At 41.7% G+C, this 19,617-nt stretch overlaps 1 protein-coding gene across 3 annotated transcripts in view; it reads left to right on the forward strand.

Moving 5' to 3' along the window:
- Positions 1-19,617, forward strand: part of trappc8 (trafficking protein particle complex subunit 8) — a 122,507-nt gene that overhangs the window by 26,514 nt on the left and 76,376 nt on the right. For all 3 annotated transcript variants that reach the window (XM_056266417.1, XM_056266415.1, XM_056266418.1), the window contains 6 exons: positions 12,244-12,397; positions 17,180-17,264; positions 17,358-17,608; positions 18,815-18,930; positions 19,013-19,163; positions 19,297-19,397. In XM_056266417.1, the coding sequence (XP_056122392.1) occupies positions 12,244-12,397; positions 17,180-17,264; positions 17,358-17,608; positions 18,815-18,930; positions 19,013-19,163; positions 19,297-19,397 (858 nt within the window). The remainder of the gene's footprint in view (positions 1-12,243; positions 12,398-17,179; positions 17,265-17,357; positions 17,609-18,814; positions 18,931-19,012; positions 19,164-19,296; positions 19,398-19,617) is intronic.

Here is a 19,617-nt window from a genome sequence, read left to right on the forward strand (position 1 = left end):
AGAAAAACATGCCTCAAGCACCTCCTAGTGGTCATTATATAAAACACAAAGAAACAACTTACGAGAAATTTCTTTAAAGCAGCACTAGGTTACTTTTCGACCTTCATAATATATTTCCAAGTCTCTTGTGATGGTACATCGACTTACAATATGTTGAATGACACGTCTGCCATAGCCTGACGGGGTCTGTAGCGTTTTGAACCGTACTTTTAAAGTTCGGGTTTCGGGTAGTAACCGGCGAACAAAGAGAACTACAAAATTCGACTGCTTTACGACATATACGTCACTTCCACCACCACCCCCACTTCCTTAAAATCGGACGTGCGAGCCAAATGTTATAGTCATGGCCGAAGCAGCACAGAAAAACAAGAAAGCAAAGGTTTTATCGGAGCAAAGCAAAAAGAGAAAAAGAGAGAGTGATCGCGTTAAAGGCAGAACGAGGATCAACATTGGGCCAGCATTTTCTCGCTGGCGTGAGCTGGAGGAGGAGGAGGGGTGACCGACCGATGCGGACTTGGCAAAAAAAAAAAAATCAAAATCAAATGAAAGCCTGTGTCTAAACGGCGTGCACAAGTTTGGTAGGGGCTACATTCTTGCAAGTAAATATATAAGATGTACAAAATCATATTTTAGGATACCTAATATGTCTGTGATATTTGTTTATTTGTCTTGCCTCAAGCTATAATGCAAATCGATTTGTAAAATTTGCAGATTCATTTATGGTAGCTTGATATTATAATATTGACGATATATGGTTATTATCAACCACTCAAACATTGCATTGAAGTATCATATAGATTCAGTAAAACGGTAACCAATAGACTAGGCTACTATAATGACGCTGGCTTGTAAACGTGATCATCGCGATCATTTGTCGTTAGAAAAAAAAAGAAAACCCATGAAATTATATTCATATGACATGCTGAAATATATGCCACTGTACCTGTGATGAAGACATTTCACACGCGACGCAAGCAGAACACCTGCATGTGACCTCCTCCTACAGTGTTCAGGGCTATCGTGGTTGTCAATAATTGCACGTGCATGTAGGATGACAGAGTTTACGACAGTAGTAGAGGTCTAGAGGACAATACTGTTTCCCAACTGTAGGGGGACCCCACCCCGAGAGCAAAAGTTCCCTGGTGTTACTTTAAGGTGGGGTAAGCGGTATTTCAAAAACGCTGTTGGACATTGTTGATATTTGAAATCAACCCAAACAAACACACCCCTCTCTTCATTGCTCCGCCTCCAAAACTCATCCTCCAATCCTAACCGCCCTGCTCTGAGTCGGTCTCGAACCCCGAGGCGAGTGCATTAACAATGACGCCAAACACCACATTCTCTAGCAGTCGTCAGGGTGACTCTCACTAGCTGGCCTCCGTTACGCACACAATCCAAGAGTGGATGTCTGTTTATCATAGCAGAAGCGCAACAAAATAATGCGCAGATGATGAACGAATGACAAGGAAGCTCAAAGAATGAACGTACAGTACACAATAGTAATTACAAACAAGTCGTCGTTATTAGTTGCCAACAGAACAGCAGCTCCAAACAATGACACTCAAACCCAGTGTTACTCACATGTGGACCCGAATCAAAGCAACCTCCGCGTCTCTTTTCAGGCCTTCCCGCTTAGCTCTCTCTCAGCACTGGAAAGCTTTTCTAATATTAACGCGGGTCCTAAAGCTCTTGCCCAGTCATAACCCTTCGTTTTCCAGTGATTTCTTCTGAGCTTTACTCTTTTATATTGTCTCATCTCTATTTCTGCAGTCTTTCTTCAAATCTCCCTCTTAGTAGGGAGGTTAAGCCCAAAAAATAGGCCTTTGACTTCAAGTCATGATGCAAAGGTCTCCTTTGGTATGGAAGTACCTTAGGGTCATACAAATAAATGTATCCTAAGACACAAGTGAGATCACACTTTGTATCAGAAATAAACATGTTTTTTCAAAAATGGCCGCCAATGCGCCGAAAATACTCTAGAGCCCATATCCTTGCTTCTGTTATCGCTATAATGACAAATTTGGTGTCAAAGTGTACATTCTTGGGGTCAAGGAATCCAATAAAATTGGTTTCAAGTTTAAAAAAATAAAAATTTTCCCCATACCATGACAATTGGGGGTAAATATGCACATTTCACATAAAAATTGTCATCAGAGTGACTTTACTTATCTTTTCGTTCAAAAACTTTAATTTTGTATTTAAGCAGTGCAGCTACTTCTGTACATTACATTTGTCCTAAGTAGCATGAGATTTCGACCAGTCAGGAGTAGCCTATAGCATATCAGTTCCTGCAACAACACATCCCATCTGCACCAGGAGCTGTGACAGCTGTTGAAGGTCAGAGGTGACAGGTTAACACTTTGAGGTTCGTATGACTTTCTCATTAAATAATTTTTTTATTTTAATGTTAGATAACTAATAAATAGCTAGCTAGTTGACTATGGAAAAAAAAACCTTAGAGGGAAAACCTCTTTTCTCGAGAATACTGAAGCCAAAAATTATCCTTATAATTTGTATTAATTTAAAACACACTTGCTGCAGCTAGCAGACCTAGGCGAGGCAGCTCGCGCGCCTATTGGATGCTATGCGGCAACTGCTGCAACCTATCGAGGCACTGCTCGTGACGTAAGCACCAATGAGTGGGCGAATGGGCGTGGCTTATGCCTATATAAGCCAGAGCTCGATAAGATGCTCCTTGGTTTTCATCGACTGAAGCGAAACCAGATGGTAGCACAAGCACGGCAGGGTTACGCAACACTCATTCCCTCTTCTAGAGAGAACCGAGGTTACGTTAGTAACCGTGACGTTCTCTTACGAGAGTACTCTCGTGTTGCGTAAGCTAGCTTACGCTACGGGAATCCAATTTAAAACGCTGTGCGTGCTAAATCTACCACAACACTGACCCAAGGGCGAGCGCCCTGAGTTCATATGATATGGGGATATAAAAAGCCGACATTGGGAATGGGCTTAATAAGAATGATATAAGGTAAACGTGGTTACCTTAAATGCATAGAGGGTGCTTAACACGGTATAACAGTCAGGGGAGGCAATAGCCTGCCTGAACTGAAAACTTTGCAGTCCGCGGAACCGAGTCCGGCAGAACTGAGCGGATAAACTAAACTGACAACAGTCTAGCTTGGAGCGCGGGAACTTCCAGGTTATAGAACCCTATAAATGTAGACAGAGAGGCCCAGCCTGCCGCCATACAGATATCGTGAAGGGAAATCCCACTGGACCAGGCCCATGAAGAGGCATGCCTCTAGTGGAATGAGCTCTGACGCCCAGAGGGCAACGAAGGCTCTTAGATGTATAAGCCAGTGAGATAGCGTCCACTTTCCACCTGGAAAGGCTATGTTTCGAGGCAGCTAGACCTTTAGATCGGCCACCAAACGAAACAAATAGCTGTCCTGACCGTCTGAAAGCAGCCGAACGTTCCAAGGGCCCTAACCAGGCAAAGGAGATTCACGTCAGACTCGCTGTCAGATCCGAAGAGAGAATGTCAGATTGAAGAGGCGGTGGTACCAGTACCAGTCGGTCGTCTTCCAAGGTTTCAGAGCTGCGACGCATTTCTGATTGACCCTGAGGCGAAACAGATCGGAGGCCCAAGCTTGAGACGGCACTCGTGCTTTCAGCCACCACTGCAGTGGGCGCATGCGAAGCAGACCCAGCTGGAGTACTGATGATGATGAGGCCATGAGGCCCAGAACCTTCTGAAATCTCTTGAGCGGGACTATAGTGCCGCAATGTTCAGTATGCGCTCTGGCGATAGTCGCGCTGTCATTGACAGCGAGTTCAGCTCTGTGCCCAGAAAGGATATTTCCTGGCTCTTCGCCCAATTGACTGTGAGACCAAGATTCTCGAGGTGTTCGAGTAATATGGTCCTGTGTTCTATGAGCTCTGAATGAGATCGAGCTAGAATCAGCCAATCGTCCAAATAGTTCAAAGCTGGCATTCCCTGAAGTTTCAGGGGCGCGAGAGCCGCGTCCATGTACATCATAATACACAGGATGCCAGGGACAGGCCGAACGGTAGGACTGTGTATTGATATGCCTGGCCCTCGAAGGTGAATCTCAAAAATCGCCTGTGACGAGAGAATGTCAGACTCGCTGTCAGATCCACAGAGACTTGTGCTCTGAAAGGAGTGGCAAGTACTTTGGGGACATAATCATGTCTTGGTTTGAGGATGACCTTGGAGTCATTAGGCCCAAACTCAAGGCACGACGCACTAACAGAAAGTGCGTGTAAGTCACCCACCAGCTTGACTGAGGCGATAGCCACCAGAAAGGCGGTTTTCAATGAGAGATACTTAAGGTCCACAGACTGTAGAGGTTCGAAAGGGGCACCCTTCATGGCCTCCAGGACCAAGGAAAGGTCCGAGGGGGGGCGAGGAGGGTTCATCCTTCTAGCTCCCCTGAGGAAGCGGACTACAAGGTCGTTCCTACCCAGTGACTGGCCATGCGAATGTTTGACAAACGCAGCAATAGCCGCCACATATACCTTGAGCATGGATGGGGATCTACCCTTATCCAAGAGCTCCTGTAGGAAGGAGAGAACCTCCGACACCCCACAATCTTGTGGATCCAGGTTGCGAGCTGAGCACCAACCTGAGAACACTGACCACTTGGAACCATAAAGCCATCTAGTAGAGGGCGCTCTAGCTTGCGTAATCGTGTTTAACACTCCGTCGGGGAGACTGATGGGTACCCGTTGATGGCCCACACATGCAGAGCCCAAAGCTCGGGTCGTGGGTGCCAAATCGTACCCCCGGCCTGTGAGAGGAGATCTCTCCTCAATGGGACAGGCCACGGAGGCAAGCTCTGAAGCTGCATCAGCTCCAGAAACCAAACTTGGTTCGGCCAGAACGGAGCTACTAGAAGTACACAGGAACCGTTCTCCCTTATAGGCTTGATTACCTGTGGTAACAGCATGATCAGAGGGAAAGCATAGAGAGGGCGGCTGGGCCAGTGATGGGCAGCCCAGCCGCCAGTGATGGGCTGGGCCAGTGATGGGCTGGGCCAGTGATGGGTGCTGAACCCATACAAGGATGCGTTCTGCCAGTGCATGAAGGTTCCGTGATCTCAGACTGCCCTGGCGATTTATGTAGGAAACCACCGACATGTTGTCCGTGCGGACAAGGACATGGTGGCCCTTTAGAAGGGGAAGGAAGAACCGCAAGGCGTTCTCGACCGCCTTCATCTCTAGACAGTTTATGTGCAAGCTCTTTTCTTGGCTTGACCACAGGCCAAAAGTCGGTCTGCCCTCATAGAGGGCGCCCCAGCCCGAATTGGAGGCGTCTGTCGAAACCACTATCAGTTTAGAGATTACTCCCAGGTTTACACCTGTCTGATACCAGTCGACCGCCTTCCAGGGCTCCAGAGCTGTGACACAGTTCTGAGTTACCTTGAGACGTAAACGACCGGATGCCCATGCTCGACGCAGGACCCACGTCTTCAGCCAGTGCTGTAAAGGGCGCATGCGAAGCAGACCTAAACGAAGAAATTATTAAGTTGTGAATGGACTGTGTGTTTGGCATGCGTTTTTTAATAAAAAATTGCATACTTCACCTCCAATTGTCATGTTAAGGACAACATTATTGTTTTTTAGTCTTGGAACCTATTTTATTGGACTCCTTGACCACAAAAATGTACCCGTTGATACCAAATTTGTCATTATAGCTATGACAGAAGCAAAGATATGGGCCTCTCAAGTATGGTCGGCGGCCATTTTTAAAAAATGTGTGTATGTAAGATACAAAATGTGATCTCACTTGTGTCTTAGGATAAATTTATTTCTATGGCCCTAAGGTACTTCCATACCAAAGGGGACCTTTGCATCATGACTTGAAGTCAAAAGTCACTTAACCTCCCTACTACTTGCTCGTTCTCTCTCCTCCACGTCATACGCCCCGATTGGCTACACACACCCCTTAATAGCCGCTTTCCGACCGGAGGGACTTTTGCAGTTCCTAGAACCTAACGTTCCTATAACCCTTTTTTTCCGCGTGTTCCGACCGGACTAAGTTGGGGATTTTTTAGTTCCTCAGACCGTAGTTCCTATAACTCTTTCAGTACCTAGTCTAGAGCGAGGACTTTTTTAGTTCCCTTTCCCTTGGTCTACGTTGATTGGTTCAACTTATAAGTCACGCCCACTGTCAACACATTTTCTTCACTGTCTGTTGCAATTCGCCTATGTAGGCTATGCTAACTCATAACTTAAAGGAACACTCCGACTTTTTGGGACTTTAGCCTATTCACCTTATCCCCCAGAGTTAGAAAAGTCCATACATACCTTTTTCATCTCCGTGCGTGCTATAAGTCTGTTTGACGCACCCACCGCTAGCCTAGCTTAGCACAAAGACTGGATGTAAATGGTTGCAGCTAGCATACCAAATAAGTGACAAAATAACGCAAACATGTTTCTATTTACATGTTGTGATTTGTATAGTCACAGAGTGTACAAAAAACAAAGTCACATGAGACACAGACATATTTTAACCGTATAAATACTGGGAACTATATTCTCTGAAGGCGAAGCACTGCTACTTGGGCGGAGTGATAACCGCAGCACCTGAGACACGCTCTCTGCTCCTCACCACGGCGCGTCTCAGGTGCTGCGGTTATCACTCCGCCCAAGTAGCAGTGCTTCGCCTTCAGAGAATATAGTTCCCAGTATTTATACGGTTAAAATATGTCTGTGTCTCATGTGACTTTGTTTTTTGTACACTCTGTGACTATACAAATCACAACATGTAAATAGGAAAATGTTTGCACTATTTTGTCACTTATTTGGATTAGTATGCTAGCTGCAACCATTTACATCTAGTCTTTGTGCTAAGCTAGGCTAGCGGTGGGTGCGTCAGATAGAGTTATAGCACGCACGGAGATGAAAAAGGTATGAATGGACTTATCTAACTCTGGGGGATAAGGTGAATAGGCTAAAGTTTCAAAAAGTCGGAGTGTTCCTTTAAGACAAACATAACGCATTCAACCAGCTAATTGCTAATGCCTGCTAAACTTACCCGTCGTTTTGTTTGCCTCCTGCGCTCTGCTCTTCTATCTTCTTCCATTATATTACTTAAGATCATATTACGCTGGAGCCTTCGTCTTCTGTGTTTCTCTGTACAGAACTCAAGATCTTTAAACGCCGCCGTTCGTACTCCGTTATTAAGGTCCCGGCAAGGCAGAACAGGAACATTCGGATAGCCTCCTCATGCTGGTTTGTTGTTGTTGTATGTGGCGCCGCCGTGCTTGCGTCACTCCCTTACCCCTCCTACCAGTTCCTATGGCCACTTGGCCAGTGCGAACGCAAACAGCAAAACCGAGTTTGGGGGAGAGAAGTTCTTAGAACTGTTTAGAAATGGACAGTTCCTGTAACTAAGTTCCTGTAACTACTTGGTCGGAAAGCGGCTAATGTTTGTTTGTGTGTCGGTCTGACTAACTTCCAAACAGCGTTTTTCAAATACCACTTACCCCACCTTTAACAACTTAACATCCTTAAAGGGTTAGTTCACCCAAAAATGAAATTTCTGTAATTAATTACTCACCCTCATGTCGTTCCAAACCCGTAAGACTTTTTAAAGATTTAAGACTTTCAAATTAAGATATGTTTGATACAATCTGAGAGCTTTCTAAACCCCCCCATAGGCAGCAATGTCAATTCAACTTTCAAGGCCCAGAAAGGTAGTAAAGACATCGTTAAAATAGTCCATGTGACTACAGTGGTTCGACCTTAATGTTATGAAGCGACGGAAATACTTTTTGTGCGCAACAAACAAACAAAAATAACGACTTCATTCAACAATTTCTTCTCTTCTGTGTCAGTGTCCTACTCTGATCGAGTAGTAAACACAGTCCAGCATTTCTGGGGTTCTACGTCAGAACGTCGGCTCATTATTAGTTAGCTACTGCTTCAGTATCACACACATGCGTCGTGGTGCTCACTTGGTTCGTTGGTCCGTTGGGCCGGATTGCTTACACCTCAACCGAACCGCTCCAGAGATCATTTGTAATCGGACAGAGACCACCTTGGTCAGGCGATCTCAGACCGATTGTTTCGTTGAGGATCTGAGCGCGATTGCCGTGTTCATGTATGCCTAAACGGACCGAACTAAGTGAGAAAACGCACCAGGTTCCAAAACAAAGGCTTCAAATGAGCCAGGTGCGAAAACACCCTTAGAGTCAATAATAATTGATACCATACTAAGCACAAGTCATTTGGCCAACTTTCAACTAGAGCTCACTCATATGATTACTATAAACTAGAGCCGCACGATTAATCGTTTAAGGGGTCATATAATGGTGCATGCACACGCTCACACGTCACACGCTCGCACGCCCCTCCCGCGATTGTTGATTGACAGTCGCGTTTCAACACAGACCCGCCCTCGCTCGTGCGAGCTGTCAATCATAGTCTGCGCGGCGCGGTCATTGTTGATATGCTGGAGCACTGTCTATGAGCAGAATGGCGTCTAAGCGATTGTGGTGTTCTGTTCTTGGGTGTAATAACGAACAGTCATTTTAATGTTCCTAAATCCGAACCGCTGAAGACGCAGTGGCTGAGTTTGTTTTCGAAGGGAATATTCCCCACGAGCAACGTCAATGCTCTCATATTTGCGGGAATCATTTCTCACCAGACTGCTTTATAAACAAGGGTCAGTATAAAGCTGGATTTGCTAAAAAGCTGCTCCTGAATAAAGGATCGGTACCAGATATTCGTGTTCCTGCTGAACCTCTAGAACAACTGAAGTGAGTGTAACGTTTTATTAAACTTTATATTAATATTTATATCTTTGCAAATCGCTTGCACGCTTCACGATGAATGAGTCTAAGGTTTACACTCAGGGTACATTACGGCATGTTTTCTATGTATGACGTTCTCAATATAATTCATAATCGCACGTTTATAATGAACAACGCGTTATGGTTATTGTGTTACAAACGGTGTACACAGAACAGAGAGGCGGAGTCAGCAAAGCTCATGATCATTTAAAGTCATATGCACTGAAACGGCGTGCTGAAAACAGAGCTGTTTTTGACCAGGTAAAATAACTGTTTTCTTACAATACTAATGAGAATTTTTAAAGTAGATTACAAACTTTTAATTTAGACCCTAAAGAATCATATTAGCTTGTACAAAAATGGCATTATATGACCCCTTTAAGAGAAAGCGTTCTCGTTTCAAACACTTACACGATCTCATTCCTACATGACAACAATTCGGACACGTATATTAATCTTTCCACAAGAACAAACACAGCGGAACATTTAAATTCCCAGAGAGAGCAGTTATGTTATGAAACAGTTTCACGAACAGTCTTTTCAGCCACACGGTATCATTATTTCTGTATTACAAATATTCATATTATCCCAGAAATACTGTGAGCGCACGGAGGGAACTTTGTGTTGGCTTTTAAGTTCCACAGAGGTCACACCTTTGGCTTTTGGTGTGACCAATGAGAAAGGTGCAGTTCTCAAGGAGGAAAGTTCCTTTGTTTCAAAAGCTGACTCATTTGCATGATTTGAGTAATTTATACTCTGATAAATATAACAGACACACTGCATTCTATGAGAAGGTGATGTCCACCAAAGTGTGAGTCATTAAACGAGTAATATTTTGATAGGAGACACCACCTAGATGGGGCTACATTAACTAGTCGTTCTATCATCAGGCATGCATAACACTATACCAGCGGTTCCCAAACTTTTTTCCTTGCGCACCCCCTTCTATGTCCCAACCGGGTTGGCGCACCCCCAATCCCCACTTAAAAAAAAAAAAAAAAAAAAAAAAAAAAAAAAACGCAACAAAGCTTTGTTTTATTGTCATATAAAATGTAAAACTCATGTTTTATCATGCTCAAATAACCAGAACACACATGACAACAACAACATCAACAAAGTTTCAATATAATGCAACAAAGCTACGCACAAGCTTCCACTTTTAACCCTTTCACACCAATGCGACCGTTATTTAGAATTTGTCACTTTAATGTTTCCATGGTGACGCGTCATTGCTTGTCACGGGACACAGCGCAACCACAACACAGCGCTGAATGAATGAGGATCTGCTTTTATGTCATTTTTCCTTTTTTATCAAAAATATTCACAAATGTATTAGCTATAGCATGAAACACTGATATTCCGATTGTCAAATATGTGTAAGTGGACGCGTTGTGTTGTTTAAACGCCTTCATAACGATTGCGTTAGTTGAGCTGTATGCGCGATGGCCGATGGGCGACGTCATGTTAGTTTGTGCCACAGTTCAGAGAAGAATCGGATCTGTTGGATTTACAACACGTCAGTTTCTTCCCTTCTCACGAAATACATGAACGTAAGAGGCTGGTGAACTGGGAGAAGAATAGGGTAAAATGTGAAGCTACGTTCTACACAATGTGTATCTGATATGAAGAAAACCTGTCATCTTATAATAAAAATGATTATTATTGCCTTATCCATAGATATCAGCAAAATCAAAATCATTGTTTTGCTAGTACTTATGTATATTTAAATGTCTGAAACTTAAAATAAACATTATGTGGTTGAAAACACTCAATAGTTGTGATATAGGCTATGACAGCACTGGCTAAGCGCCAGCCAACGCGCGAAAGCACATTTGAATTTAGAAGTTGATAACGTGTGCAGAGCAGTGTTTAGAAGAAGACAGCAGCTGTCTTATACGTTTTTATTAAAAACTAACAAATAATAGTTTTTTTTATTTAAAATATAAGCGATTACAAAGGAAATGTTAACCAACCAGGAGCCTGCTTGCTGCTGTCACGTGGTGATGTGACAGTTTATAATGTTATTTTATGTTTGGCCTCAATAAATTATTTTGTAATATGACAAAAATGCTTGGTGTGCAAAGCAAATCTTTCACATAAAAACTCGATTTCAATATATGAGAGATACTCATTTTGTATTGAATGCTATTTATTCCATATCTATTCTATATTATATGAAACATTATTATTCTAATGTAAAGACAACAAACACAATTTAGTATATAAAAACTTTTTAAAAAATCACAGGACAGGTTTCACTTTTGGAGGCTCCGTTTATTATCAAAACAAAAATAAATGACAGATTATGTGGATGCGGGCGAGGCTGTAGAGCGCGGGCTCGACAGACATAGACCACTCGAGGCCGAGGCCTTATACGGCCTACGCTGTCCTCGTCAGCGTCCTCACCGTTAGGTCCACCAAACCTAGCTTCTGGAGCAAATTGTGAAACTCCTGAAACCCTCCGGAGGGTCTGGTGGACCCGAGTACAGCGACGATGTCCCCTACGCAGCTGTTTCTGCTCTCCAGAGCATATACGAGCGGTGACTCTCTCGATTAATGCTAATGCTAATGCTCGATAAACATCTAAAAAGATGGCCGCCAACGGGTTTCTAAACTTTCGCCTCCGGATTTCCCCTCTGACACGCGTAAATTTCGCTTCAAACTTTTGTTTTTGGTAGACGCGGTAGACGCGAATTTGACGCGCTATTCGCGTCCGGTGTGAACGCACAGTAACAATGGTGTGTTTGATCGGTCCTGTCGTTACATATGACACGAGGGAAATTGAAAAAAATGCATAGAAATACACGCACGTTCTTTCAAATAATTGGGGTTTTCTTGCTATAGGCAGTTTTTAAATTTGTATGGTGCTCAATTCGATTCTACTCTAATTATGTGAGCTAAAGGTCAAAGGAAACAGGAAAATAGATCTGTGCTCACTCACAATTTATCATTTATTTCTGTTACTGAAATACGTTTATTAACTAAACTGCTCCTAGCTGAACTGTTCTCAGACTTAATGGTGTATTTAAAAAAAAAAAAGAGAAAAAAGTCCAGTGCCGAGGTAGTCATAAATGCCCTTTATTCCATATGCCATTCCAAGCTTCTGGTATTCCCAGTGCTTGTTCTGATTCTGCAATTAAACGAAAGGAATTGATTAACACTGGAAACATCTATCCAACCCTGCCTCAGGAATTAAACCGAAAGTGATTTCTTTTGTAATTGTGTGCATTTAATTAGAGGAATAAAACGAACTGCATCTGCAATGTGCTTTTCTATGATTATTGATTTCTGACATCAGCTTTCCTTTCCACTTACTGCATGTAGATAAGTTGCTAATCGTGCGCTGTCTGCAGCCTCAAGGTCTGATGAATAGAAGATAACTTGACTGTGGGGAGAAGGATTAGGCTGTCATATGCATTTATGATGGTATTGAACAACTTTTAATGTCTATCTCTGTGTCTCTCAGGGCGGACTCCGTGTACGAGGATATGAAACAGCGGTATGGTACTCAGGGCTGCTATCTGCTCAAGATAAACTCCCGGAGCGGTAGCACTGGTGCGGACGAACAGATGCCGGACCCCTGGAGTCAGTACTTGCACAAGACCAGCGTACACAACCCTGTGAGTCCCACAACCTCGCTGCAGGCAATGAACATGCAACTAATTAGGCCTGTCACTTTACGTTTGAAAATCGATCGCACAATCGAAACACAAGTTTTGAAAACGAAAATAGGGAAGCGATTTTAACGGCCTCCTCTCGGAGCGCGTCCAGCTCGTCACGATGCGTCACACAGCAACTGCAGGCTCTGCCAAAACACACATGACATCTCTTTTTACAACAAAAATGTCTCAACAGACAGTCTCATTCATACAGATACAGATTCGGGGCTACCGGCTACAATCACCCTAGTAGGCGAAATTTGTTTGACATTTCTAATCGAGAAAACAGCCGTGTTGAAGCCTGCAGTAATGTTTTTCATTGATGTTATGGCAGTCCACTCTGATTATTGTTTTTCGAGAATGTTGCGCTCCTGTTTGTCATTGTGCACGAAACTTCACGGCAATAAATCATCTGAAATATTGCTGGCTTGTGCGCGTCTCAAGCGCCCTCTTTACATTCGTCCTAATGCCTGTTAGGTGTCCGTGGATTTGCCTATATTTGGTGTTGAAAATGGAAACGTCTTTAGACATGGAAAATCGATTTTACAATTAGGGGTGTAACGATATTTGAACCGAACCTAAAAACCGCGATACACCACACGCGATACTCTCATGGCGAACCGAACACGCCCCGCCCCCTGCTGCCCAGCCCCGCCCCCTGCTGCCCAGCCCCGCCCCCTGCTGCCCCGCCCAGCCCCCTGCTGCCCAGCCCCGCCCCCTGCTGCCCAGCCCCGCCCCCTGCTGCCCCGCCCAACCCCGCCCCCTGCTGACCCGCCCAGCCCCCTGCTGCCCCGCCCAGCCCCGCCCCCTGCTGCCCCGCCCAGCCCCCTGCTGCCCCGCCCAGCCCCCTGCTGCCCAGCCCAGCCCCCTGCTGCCCCGCCCAGCCCAGCCCCGCCCCCTGCTGCCCAGCCCCGCCCCCTGCTGCCCCGCCCAGCCCCCTGCTGCCCAGCCCCGCCCCCTGCTGCCCCGCCCAGCCCCGCCCCCTGCTGCCCCGCCCCCTGCTGCCCCGCCCAGCCCCCTGCTGCCCAGCCCCGCCCCCTGCTGCCCCGCCCAGCCCCGGCTCATTGCACCTCATGTGTTATGTGTACTAGGGCTGCAACTAACGACTATTTTAATAGTCGACTAGTCACCGACTATTGAAACGATTAGTCGACTAATCGAATAGTTATTAAATGTTTCTAAAATTTAGCATGAGATTGCTTTAATTCTGTGGAAAATGATAGTAAACACAAGAAAGAAGGGGGTACTTCAATGAAAAATGCATATTTTATTGAACTTTGCTGCTGATATCCCGATTCATACTAAAAGTAAATAAAAATGCCCTGTCTAAAACCAATTAGGCACAGTGCTCGGTCAGTATAGACATAAATACATAAATAAAGAAACTCTATCATTTTTATAAAGGACAGGCACATTTGTTTTATAAGAAGAAATTTTTTTAAAATCAAGTAAACATTTTCTTCCTGTAAACCAGGGGTTAGGTGGCTCTCTTCTTCAGACTGCATGCATTTAATTTAAAATACTATTGTCAGGCACAGTCGGGCATAACGTTAAATCCTTTTTTTATTTTTATTTTTTACCGAAAATACGCTTATAAAATGTACAATGTACATCCAAAACAAAACGTATTGGCTTCCATGTTATTTAAATCTTACCGAGGCGAGTCAAACTCCGTTTCATTCAACTGTCCGACGTGCTTTCTCTTTAAATGTTCGTGCATCACCAAGGTGCTGCCGTGATACGCAAGGACTGCTTTGCAAACCATGCAGGTAATCTTTTTATTCGCCGTATCCAGGCTAAAATGCCCCCAAACTTTAGATGTTTTGGTACGCGCAGCTGCTGCGTTGGACGCCGCCATTTCTGTATGTTATCGCTCAGCAGAGAAGCTAGTGCGCATGTGCGACTCTCGGCAGAGATTGTAATGAAGAGAGATGCCTCGGTCGGAAAAAAAAACATGTCTGGCGACAACTTCGACAATGAAATTCATTGTCGACTATTTCTATTATCGATTTTTGTCGACAACGTCGACGAATCGTTGCAGCCCTAATGTGTACACAACGAATACTGGGCTGTTGCCTAACCACCATTAACCACATATAATCGCAATAAGCTCAGTGTTTTGTTACTTTTGATAATAAGCAAGGTGTAATCTTTCAAATTATGTCTATTTGATCACGAAATGCAAACAATAAATGCCGTTTTGGCGCTCTTAGATGTGGCGTGACAGATATCACTATAGTTTCCATCCACACGTTTTTATCCGCATTAAGTGATATCGAATGAAAAATGCCTTATGGAAACAGTAAAATTCGATTGAATTTCATGAATATCGACTAAAATGAAATACGATCGGTCTCATCGGATTTTATCTTGATCGATATACGGCTTATGCGATAAACGCGGATGGAAACGTTATTATGGTGCGAACCATTTTGCCTGGTAAAACTTTGTTTGCAAATGTTGGCTTGCATGTTGTGCAATTCGGTGAGAAAATGAATGGAAACACCTTAACATGTCTCAAATCAATTCGATATTCCAATTTGATCGCAAAACAGCATGTGACGTCATTACGCACAGGTTTTTATCCGCTTTAAAGCCGTTTGATGGAAACACACTTTCACCAGCTTTATTCGCATGAGTTTTTTTACCGAACTTCTGATAATTCGATTGACAAGTGAATGGAAACATGGCTACTGTATGCATGCGGCAGCGCGATCATCTCTTCCTCAGTTACAGAATAAACATGAATGGACACCCGAAGGTATGTTGAAAGATACAGTATACTTACTGAAAGGCATCATAACTCGTGTAAACACTCAATCAGTGTTTCAACAGCGGAAATACGTCAATAAAACGCTTAGTTTTTCACATAGCTTTATATTTACCTCAGGCAAGTCATTCAGTGTCCACAGCTTGCTGGTTTGCTAACTCTTTCACTAAATAAATGCTATATATTAGCCTATATATTATATTTTACTTAACCTGTTTATGATATCTTGATTATTTAATGTATGTTTAAAATAGTTGTCATGAAAATAACAGCAACTGTAAATTATTATATAACAATAACAAATTAGAGTAAAAACATGTTAATGCAAAAATTGCCTTATGTGCAGTTTACATGTTTTCATACAATTTGTTATTTGAGTGTTGATTATTATTATATCATTTAGGCTAAAAGTCTAGGCTCTGTTGTTAAGCTTTAATGTTATAGTAATGTGCAAGTAAGGGCTGTAGTTTACAGCATTAGCAGATCATTTTGTTATCCTTGAGAAATGTTTACTTGTAATTTAATTAATTTAAAGACAAGGACACAATTTGTTCATTAAAGCACTGTTTAATAAAAAATAAAAGCAATTTTAGCTTTCTAAACCCCCCCACCCCACCGAAATGAACCGAACCGAACCGAGACCTCAAAACCGTGGGACGAACCGAACCGTCAGGTTTGTGTATCGTTACACCCCTACCGATTTAATGAACACTTATGTCTAAAAAAATCAAACAGGATTTTTTCACAAAAGTGACAGCCCTACAACTAATAAACTTCTGATTATCGTCATAAATTCTGGGCCAGGTTGCATTGTTTTCTGATCAAGAGCTAGAAAAGTTTTAATGGCGTAAACCAGGCATCCTCAACCGTGGTCTGGTTCCGGATTACAGTTTTGTTTTCTGCTCATGATGAGGGAGTTTTTAGTATTTTTCATGATGTTTGTTTTTAGGAGATACTTTAAAAAAATTGTCCAGACTTCAAGAGAAAAACCCTGAACCGCCATTCAGTATATTTTCTGTCACATGGCCTTCTGCCTTGCATATGTATCTAAATGTGAAAATAATAATAGCCTGATAAAACATCTGATCTTACCTTTTCCATATTCACATCTAATTGGGCTTAACTGATTCAATATTTGAATTTGTTTTTAGAAAAATTCTCAGCACTGCTATGGCTCTGAGGGCCCAATATCCTCATCCTCGATGACTGTTTAAGATTTTAATTTTTTTTTACAGTCTATGGCATAAACCTTGCAAATCCAGGGTACAAGTAATGTAATATTTAGTTATTTTTTATTCTTTTATTTATTCAGTTCATTTTATGGTCCACGGTGGAAGAACACTTAAATATTTTATTCTATTGCAAAAACTAATATTTATACATAATAATGCACACTTTTTATAGTGTTCTTCCACCATGGTCCTTAAAATAAGTAATTGAATGTTATGAATTTTTTATTATTATGATTAAATTATAATTATTATTTTTTTATATTTAAACATTTTCTTGAAGTAGTGCATTTCAATCATTTAAAAATACATTCCCATTACTTTTTTTTTTTACCAATTTGTTTTTAAATTATTTTTTATTTTAAAACGATTTATTTATTTTAATTCTATATTTTAATAACGATTTAATTGCTTTTCATCCATTTTCATCAAACCCCAATTTGGGAAATCCTGCTATAATATAATACTTTCATTTGCTATAATTTCCTCTAATGAATGTCTTTTTTTATTATTTTTATTAATTTATCTGAAAGCAGTGTGGTGAACTATTGGTAAATCTAAAATCAATTTTGATTGCTGTTAACTGTTTTACAATATTGAAGTTAGAGGGTTATCTGAAAAAATGCATAATGCAATTGTTCTTAGTTTTTGTGGAAAAATGTGTTGCTCTAATGGAATTACTGTTGTGTGACTATGTTGGATTTGAAAAATTGAACTTGTTCTGCCAAATTAAATGTTTAAAAGGAGCTATATGAAGAATGTGCAGTGAATAATGCGGTTGAAAACAACATCGGTGCAGAGGAAGATGGTCTTGATCCTTCAGTTAGAGGTTAGTCCATTCCAACTGGATTTTGGTTATAAACCTCATATTGATGAGAAATGTTGGTCAAATGTAAATGAGATGTTCCACTCATGTTTGCAGTCACAGACGGCATCACAGAGACTCATCCTCTGCAGCTGGACCAGCCCACTGATGCCGTTTACCCTAGCAACAACCCTGTAAACAGTGTGGATGTGACAAAGCCCAGCTTGACCTCTCACTCCACCCCGACCCCTCGTGGAACCTGCCTGACCCTCAATGACCACGACCACATCCGGCAGTTTATCCAGGAGTTCACTTTCAGAGGATTACTGCCGCACATCGAGAAAAACATACGGCAACTAAATGACCAGGTACATAAACGCACGCAAATTATATGTTAGATCTAATTCATCTCAAGTCTCTCTATTGATTGACTTTCTTGTCTTCTCTTTTCAGGTATTTGTGTAAATTTAGACTTATATTTGGTGGAAATACCAAGTTTGAGGTCTGTAAGATGTTTTTTTTTTTTTTTTTTTGAAGTTTCCTACACTCACTAAATCTGCATTTATTTGATCAAATATTGAGAAATGGTTTAACTGTTTTCTATTTTAATATATTTTAAAATGTAATTTATTTCTGTCATGCAAAGCTTCACAGCAACATTATTATCACAGCAAAATTCAGCATCATTACTCCAGTCTTCAGTGTCACATGATCCTTCAGAAATCATTCTAATATGATGATTTGATGCTCAAGAAACATTTATTTTTATTTTTATTATTATGATCAATGTTCAAAGCAGTTGTGCTCCTATGATCTTTTATGAATAGAAAGTTGGGAATTTCTTTTTTTGAAATAAGAATCTTTTTTAACATTATAAATGTCTTTAATGACACCCAAAATTAACTTCTGGTAGTAGATTTTCTTGACAAAATAAATAAAATATTAAAAAAATTGTATTATGTTACATTTTATTACGGTATATATATATATCTATACAATAATTTTGTAATTTGTTTATTTATTGCGTTTCAGGTTTATTTTTCTTTGTCATACAAAAAAAAATCTGTTCTGATAAAATATACAGAGCAAAGAAATAAAAAGAAAAAGAAACAAGAGAAGCTAAACCACTTCTGTCTTGTTTAAATTGTACAGTACATATTTATTTTATAATCCCTTATACATTAAAATCACTTAGAAAATCATGTTTTATTGGCTCCAGCATCCTATATATTTTTTTGTTTACCTCCTTACATTATATATACCTTTTATAATTCATTCTTGTTGGCTGTATACTATTATTCCATTGTTTTGCTGTTGATTTAAATATGCATATCTTGGCTGCATTCTTACATTAATAAAGCAGTTTTCATACTTCCAAAATAAATCCAATAGGCTTAAATTACCCATGAGTACAAGCCTAGGATCTGTTAATATTTATACATTTTGACAGTAATGCAAATATACTGTTCCAATTTTATAAAAAAAAAAAATATATATATATTTCTGAAAGTTCTGCACAGCTTTTAAAGCTTTCCTTTCATCTTGCCTTCGTTTTGCTTTATTTCCCATTCTAGCTTGTCTCGAGAAAAGGTCTGAGCCGATCTCTTTTCTCTGCCACTAAGAAGTTGTTTGGTGGAGGGAAGGTCCCAGAGAAGAGTATTGCTGAGCTAAAGAACACTGCAGGGCTGCTGTAAGCGACCTGAAGTACCCATTTAAACGTGTTTGTTGTTCTTTCATACATCTCATCTGATCATTGACCCTTGTGATATCAGCTATCCCTCAGAGGCTCCAGAGCTTCAGATCAGGAAGATGGCCGACCTCTGCTTCCTAGTTCAGCACTATGAGCTGGCCTACAACTGCTACCACACTGCCAAGAAGGACTTCCTCTCCGACCAGGCCATGCTGTATGCCGCGGGATCGCTGGTGAGACGCACACCAAGCTGCTGCTTGAAAAAAGCTCCACAGATAGGGACACTTGCATTGTTTCTGTGGTTATAAAGAGTAATACTGTCTGAACATGCCTCAGAGAGATCGCCTGGTGTCTCTGTCTTTACAGGAGATGGCTGCTGTCGCTGCATTTCTGCAGAGCGGGGCACCGAGGCCGTACCCTGCACACTACATGGACACGGCCATTCAGACCTACAGAGACGTGTGCAAGTAAGAAAATACTTGGTCTTAGGGATGTTAGTATTGGTTTTAAAGGAGAACTCCGGCGCAAAATGAACCTTTGGTCTAATTACACATTGTTACCTAGTCAACCGTTCCCTGAGATTTGTTTTCATGATTATCGAATGTAAATAGTTTTATCTCTAAAAACAGTTTAGCCTATAAAGCTAGTATAACGCTAGTATATTGGGCATAGATCAATGACAAATAA

The sequence above is a fragment of the Rhinichthys klamathensis genome, unplaced genomic scaffold, assembly GCF_029890125.1.
Source record: "Rhinichthys klamathensis goyatoka isolate OS25496 unplaced genomic scaffold, OSU_Roscu_1.1 h1tg000248l_1, whole genome shotgun sequence".
NCBI lineage: Eukaryota > Metazoa > Chordata > Actinopteri > Cypriniformes > Leuciscidae > Rhinichthys > Rhinichthys klamathensis.